The sequence below is a fragment of the Dreissena polymorpha genome, chromosome 14, assembly GCF_020536995.1.
Source record: "Dreissena polymorpha isolate Duluth1 chromosome 14, UMN_Dpol_1.0, whole genome shotgun sequence".
NCBI lineage: Eukaryota > Metazoa > Mollusca > Bivalvia > Myida > Dreissenidae > Dreissena > Dreissena polymorpha.
The window spans coordinates 65,846,811-65,852,886 of record NC_068368.1 but is presented as its reverse complement, the minus strand read 5'-3'; the positions used below and the strand labels follow the sequence as shown (position 1 = coordinate 65,852,886).

Here is a 6,076-nt window from a genome sequence, read left to right as displayed (position 1 = left end):
CCAAGGCTAATTGGGGACGACCCTTCTACATACACTATGCATTCTGCCAAGGCTAATTGGGAACGATGCTTCTACATACACTATGCATTCTGCCAAGGCTAATTGGGGACGACGCTTCTACATACACTATGCATTCTGCCAAGGCTAATTGGGGACGACCCTTCTACATACACTATGCATTCTGCCAAGGCTAATTGGGAACGATGCTTCTACATACACTATGCATTCTGCCAAGGCTAATTGGGGACGACGCTTCTACATACACTATGCATTCTGCCAAGGCTAATTGGGGACAACGCTTCTACATACACTATGCATTCTGCCAAGGCTAATTGGGGACAACGCTTCTACATACACTATGCATTCTGCCAAGGCTAATTGGGGACGCTTCTACATACACTATGCATTCTGCCAAGGCTAATTGGGGACGACCCTTCTACATACACTATGCATTCTGCCAAGGCTAATTGGGGACAACGCTTCTACATACACTATGCATTCTGCCAAGGCTAATTGGGGACGACCCTTCTACATACACTATGCATTCTGCCAAGGCTAATTGGGGACAACGCTTCTACATACACTATGCATTCTGCCAAGGCTAATTGGGGACGACCCTTCTACATACACTATGCATTCTGCCAAGGCTAATTGGGGACAACGCTTCTACATACACTATGCATTCTGCCAAGGCTAATTGGGGACAACGCTTCTACATACACTATGCATTCTGCCAAGGCTAATTGGGGACGACCCTTCTACATACACAGGATTTTTGTTGAAGAGACTCCCTTTAAACAGAAAACTCCATAACAGCAGAAAATGCTGTCCCTGTTAGCCTGTGCAGACTTCACAGACTAACCTAGGACAACACTTTATGCACATGTATTTAGCCCAGGTTTTCGGCAACATGCTGCATTTGGTATTGTCTATTACATGTATCATGATTATGAGTGGTTGTTCCGTGAGTTGACAATTAAACAGAATTGTTAACAGGTTGCCAAATAAATCTTTACAAAAACAAGTGTCATATACTAAACAAAAGTGTAAATATTATATTCAAACCAGCCTAAAAGATTCATAAAAAAACTACATTTCATCATTTTAATATCCGAAAGCTCTTGGACCAAATCGAACATATATATATATTAATTTTTGCTCCTTGGCACTTTTATTTTGTTGACAGGGCTTAAAAAACCCAATTCATGTCAACTTTACACAGCACATATATATATATCATATTTTTCAAATTGTTGCAAGAGAATATTAAATCTAACATTAATGGAAACTAGTGGAATAAATGAAATGAGTTGCATCATGTGCAAGTCTGTTTGAAGGTTCGCTTGCTCCATATGGCAATTTTTGCATGCCGAGGGTTAAATGATGTACAAAACTTCTTAAAAGGTTGAAATGCCAACTTAAAAATGAGGTAAAACAAATGTTGAAATGCCAACTTAAAAATGAGGTAAAACAAATGCATAAATAATTAAATTTCTATCAAATACCCTACTAAAGCACAGTGAGCACCCATGAAATTTCAAAAAGTTTAAAGATAATAAACAAATAAATAAACAAAGCAGGGAAATATGTAAACCTAAGCAAGAACAGTTCTCATGAAGATTATGAACAGACTAGAGATAAACACTAAAAATTGGAAGCAGTCATAAAATATCCCTGAATCCAAAAAATTTACCTTTATTTATTATATCAGAATTCGTCAGCTTCCTGTTTTTTGAAGACATTTTTCATCAGCAGCTCATAAGTAACATTAATGATTCCCCAAGACACAAACGACCTTGTGTAATTTGTGTGAACCCCTCGAAAGAGTTTCTTTATACTATAATCGCGCTCAGCTAAAACTAATCTAAATGTGGGAAGCATTTTCTTGAATTCTCCCCCAACCTCACATTGCATACGCACTTTGATCACATTTAAAGGGTAACACAGGGTACTTATAAAGGCCCCAAGCATGGCACCACTTAAAAAATCTAACAATATTCGCCCACTGGTTGATTCTACATTTGCGAATGTATGTGTGATGTATTCTCTGCCGGAGAAAAACAGTACATTACTAGGTCCATTTCTTAACAAAATAGCAGACATTCCTCTGTAGAATTCCCTCAGCCCGTAATGTTGCCTGAGTTCAGAAAATGCATGAGCTGTGTTATTGTAATGATTATGATAATTCCTATCCTGCAACAAGATTTGCACCCGCTCAAACGGAGTCAAGAGGGCTTCAATACTTCCAGCTAACATAGCTGCAATGGGTTTCACAACTGACGGAGACAGAGTAGGACAATAATAATGCAGCTGACGCTGGCACTCGTAGTACATTCCGAACATAAGAGACATGGACGTTGTCTTCTGCAGCAGCGGTGGTAACAAACCACGGTAGATGTGCTGAATGCCTTCCCTCTTTAGTTGAGTTATTGCGATCAAAGACCTGACGCCATGCAACTGCTGTCGGAATATCACCTTGTTCAGCGGGAAAGTGACACAGATGTTTACAAAAGCTGCCCCCCAGCCACATGCAAACTCTGGCTTGTGCCAATGCTCCAGTAGTGTGATAACACCTAGTTTCTGGTCCAGTGGACCCCTATCTTCTGGCGTCATGAGTACAGACCTATGCGTGTTGTCAGCAGCATACACTGGATCAATGCGGTTCCTTGCGATCTCCAGCGGACTGCATCTGCATGATGCTGAAATGATAAAGAATCAACCATGAAGATGTCATGCAGTTATGAGCAAGCCTTGCACATAAGTTTTGAATTGGGTTGGCTCAGTCTTCTAGGTGGCATGTTATAAAGTAATAACTCTAAGTTTTCGGACACTTAAAAATAAATAACTAAGATACAAAAAATAGTCAAAAAAATACCTGTGTCCGAAAACTAAGAGACATATATATGATGTTGATTGTCAATTATTATATTGAAATAAAACCGATTTATAAATACACAATAATTTTGTGTTGTACTCTCATTTCTGTACTTTAAAAACAAATACAACTTCAATTATTTGCAATCTCTTACCTGAAATGGAATATAAAACATTATGAAAACAACCATACTGCTTCCTGAATATATCATTTAAAACGCTGTTGGGTGAAACCATTGTTTATTACAGTTATACATGGTAAGATACCCCTTTACACATTTGTTATGGTACTTTGCGCTCAGAGAATTCATATGCAAGGTTTTATGACCTTAATCCGGTTGTAAAACACCATGATCCCAGAGAAGTGAAAAACAGGGCAGGAATATGGTAAATCAGAGCTGTAAAATATACTGTCAGAAAAATTGGAGTCATTCATTATGGACAAAAACCTGTATGGTCGAAAAAATAGTCACGAAAAATAATTATTTTGGCTGAAAAAGGGGCTATAGAGTAAGGTAATCTTCAGTTAACTCTATAATTCACTTTTTAACATGTACCTGGCTGTTTTCTATATTTGGCAGTTTGAAGTACATAACCAGGATTTTGAGCAGATATCTACCCTCCCAGACATACGCAATCCGAAACATTTGTCATCCAGACAGACACGATACTCAGAGGATTTATTTATTATGAGAATGGTGATTGTTAAAAGGGTTTCAAGAAGAAATAGACAACTCTATATATCACATTTACCAATTTCAGTTTAACTTTTCCAAACAAAAAGGGTCTATAATAAGATTAAATGATCATTACATTGTTGCAAATTAGTAAAAGAGTTAACTTCCACTCTTCCAATTGTTATGATTAGTGATTTTGTAAATTGTAGTCTTGAAATATCATTTTCAATGCCCTCGTGTTCTGATCTGACTAGGCACTAGCCTAATGACTTAGGTAGAAATAGCTGATAATGATTATAATAAGACTATCATTGATAAGAGACCTTTAATTGGCCTATGTAGCATGTTGTAAAAGGAGACAAGCAATGCAGGATAACCACATACTTGCAGGATTTTTACATTTAATGTACATGGCATAAAGCTTTTGATCCTTATGTAATGCAAGTTTCCCTATTAACCCAATACCCATTTAAATATCATACCCAACAACAAGGTCATTTCGGGCCTTAGTGTCAATCATGAATGTAAACTAATGTTTACGTACTGTGTCCGATTTTTATTTCATCCGAATATTAGTATAACGGAGTTGTGCAGCTGTTTTAAAAGTAAATAAAGACAACTACATAAAGCACGTTGTACGAATGCAAAACTCAAGTTTACCTTACGCTTGCTAGTGCTCTGTAAGACCAACGAAGCAATAAGAACGAAACATGTCCATCTTGCGAAATATATTTACAAGTTGGAGGTCGGAATACACGAATGTTGGTATCGTTATAGAATGATCGAATTCATGTTTGTGATGGTGATGATAAAGAAGTTTGCCAATCTCAAAGAAGAGTTGTCGTTCCATACTCTCACTTACTCTGCCATCACAAGAAAATCCTACCACATTTTGTAGGATTTTATTTTTGGTGTTTAAGTATTATAGTACGAAAAGTAGTATCATTTTCCTTTATATTTTGGAAATAGTGTACTGGTCGTGTACGTAATTCCGGCCTGTACGTAAAAAATCGGCCACCTGTGTTAAATCATTTTCATGATCTAAGCATACACAATTTGCTGATTTTTATTAAAATCAACTTGAAAACCAACCCTTTTCTCAATATTATGCAAATTAAAGAAGCATATCACTGTGAACTTTTATATCAAAATGTCACAATTGTAGAACGATGTTTTTGTCATGTGGGAAAAGTGACATCAGCAATATTTGTATAACTTATATTTATATAAGAAACAAATATATTTGTTAAAATTGTTGTTATTTTTTTATTTAATAAACTTTAACTAAGGTATTTTCAATTAATTGTATAAAAACATATTCAAAACATAAAAATTAAGACCTAATATATACTTTTTTAATATATGAATTACCTCCCTTGATTAGAATAATAATAGGTTATTTGTTGTAAAATTAAATACAAGCGTTTACTAAAAATCGACAATGAAGTCAACTTTTTATACAAAATGTGTTTAATTTCTTAGCTGTATTAATTTTTTTTGATAAAACATATTAAAACAAATAGATTTTAGGAATTTGCAGTTGCCAATCGACAGTGCTTGTTTACTATATTTATTAAGATAGGTAGGGGGAGTAACTGGTATATAATGTCGCATATATTTTAAGTTTCAAGTGAAAATTTTTAGTTTGTGTAAACCTTTATTAATACTCCTAAAATGAGGACATTTGTCTAAAGATATTGCTTTGTAATTTTACCTGCAGATTAAACTAAAAGGTGGCCGATTTTTTTGGTACAATTGCCCTATGAAAATTGATAGTTTATATGTCATTAATTTCTGTTCATAAAAGTACCATACACTGATCTAATTCTATTGAAATTTTCATGCTAGATGAGTTTTTGACCCAGGATTATATATGTGAAGTTTAGTTTCAACCAGTTGCCTAAAACAAAAGATTTTGTTAAAATAGTCCCAAAAGTGGCCGGAATTACGTACACGACCAGTAGATCTATAAGTTTAGGTTCATAATAAAAAATAAATTAATTAAAAAAAGTAAAAATAACATCGGGAAAATTATTGTACCATGTGGCTCGGCTATCATCACGTTGTTGGTTATGAAGGCAGGGATTTGCTAACGCTACGCTGGTTCCAGTCAAAATCTCGCGCGGACTTTGCATGTTTGCGTGTTTGGTGATGGTTTTTCATTATTCTGCTGCTTCTGCATCTCTTTTAGTCGTAGTAGAAGCGATAATGGTAGTATTTGTAGTTGTAGACGTGTAGAAGAAGCGTTGATGGTGGTAGTAGTAGCAGTAGTAGTAGCAGTATCAGTGATGGCAGTATTTGTAGTTGCATTAGTAGAGATGATGGTAGTTATTGTAGTTTCAGTGGTAACGTAACGTTGTTAATAGTATGTGTAGTTGTAATATATCTAGTCGCTGTTATGGCGATATTTGTAGTTGTAAAGTGGTAGTGTTGTAGTAATAAGTTGTGGTATGGGGGCGTGTGGTCTGTTGGTTGTTATTGTTCTTGAAGTATTTGTGATGGTAGTAGTAATTACCACCATGACT

The 6,076-nt window shown here is 35.6% G+C and overlaps 1 protein-coding gene across 2 annotated transcripts; it reads right to left on the bottom strand.

Moving 5' to 3' along the window:
• Positions 1-202: 202 nt before the first annotated feature.
• LOC127858261 (mitochondrial nicotinamide adenine dinucleotide transporter SLC25A51-like) lies at positions 203-4,350 on the bottom strand. 2 transcript variants are annotated; one of them, XM_052395248.1, is made up of 2 exons: positions 4,212-4,350; positions 203-2,699 (listed from the first exon to the last, which is right to left on the bottom strand). In XM_052395248.1, exon 2 carries the CDS (start codon positions 2,611-2,613, stop codon positions 1,708-1,710), a length of 906 nt encoding a protein of 301 aa, XP_052251208.1. In that variant the 5' UTR covers positions 2,614-2,699; positions 4,212-4,350; the 3' UTR covers positions 203-1,707. The 2 variants fall into 2 exon arrangements, with proteins under 2 accessions (XP_052251208.1, XP_052251209.1); XM_052395249.1 differs by having other exon boundaries at positions 4,217-4,333.
• Positions 4,351-6,076: the final 1,726 nt, after the last annotated feature.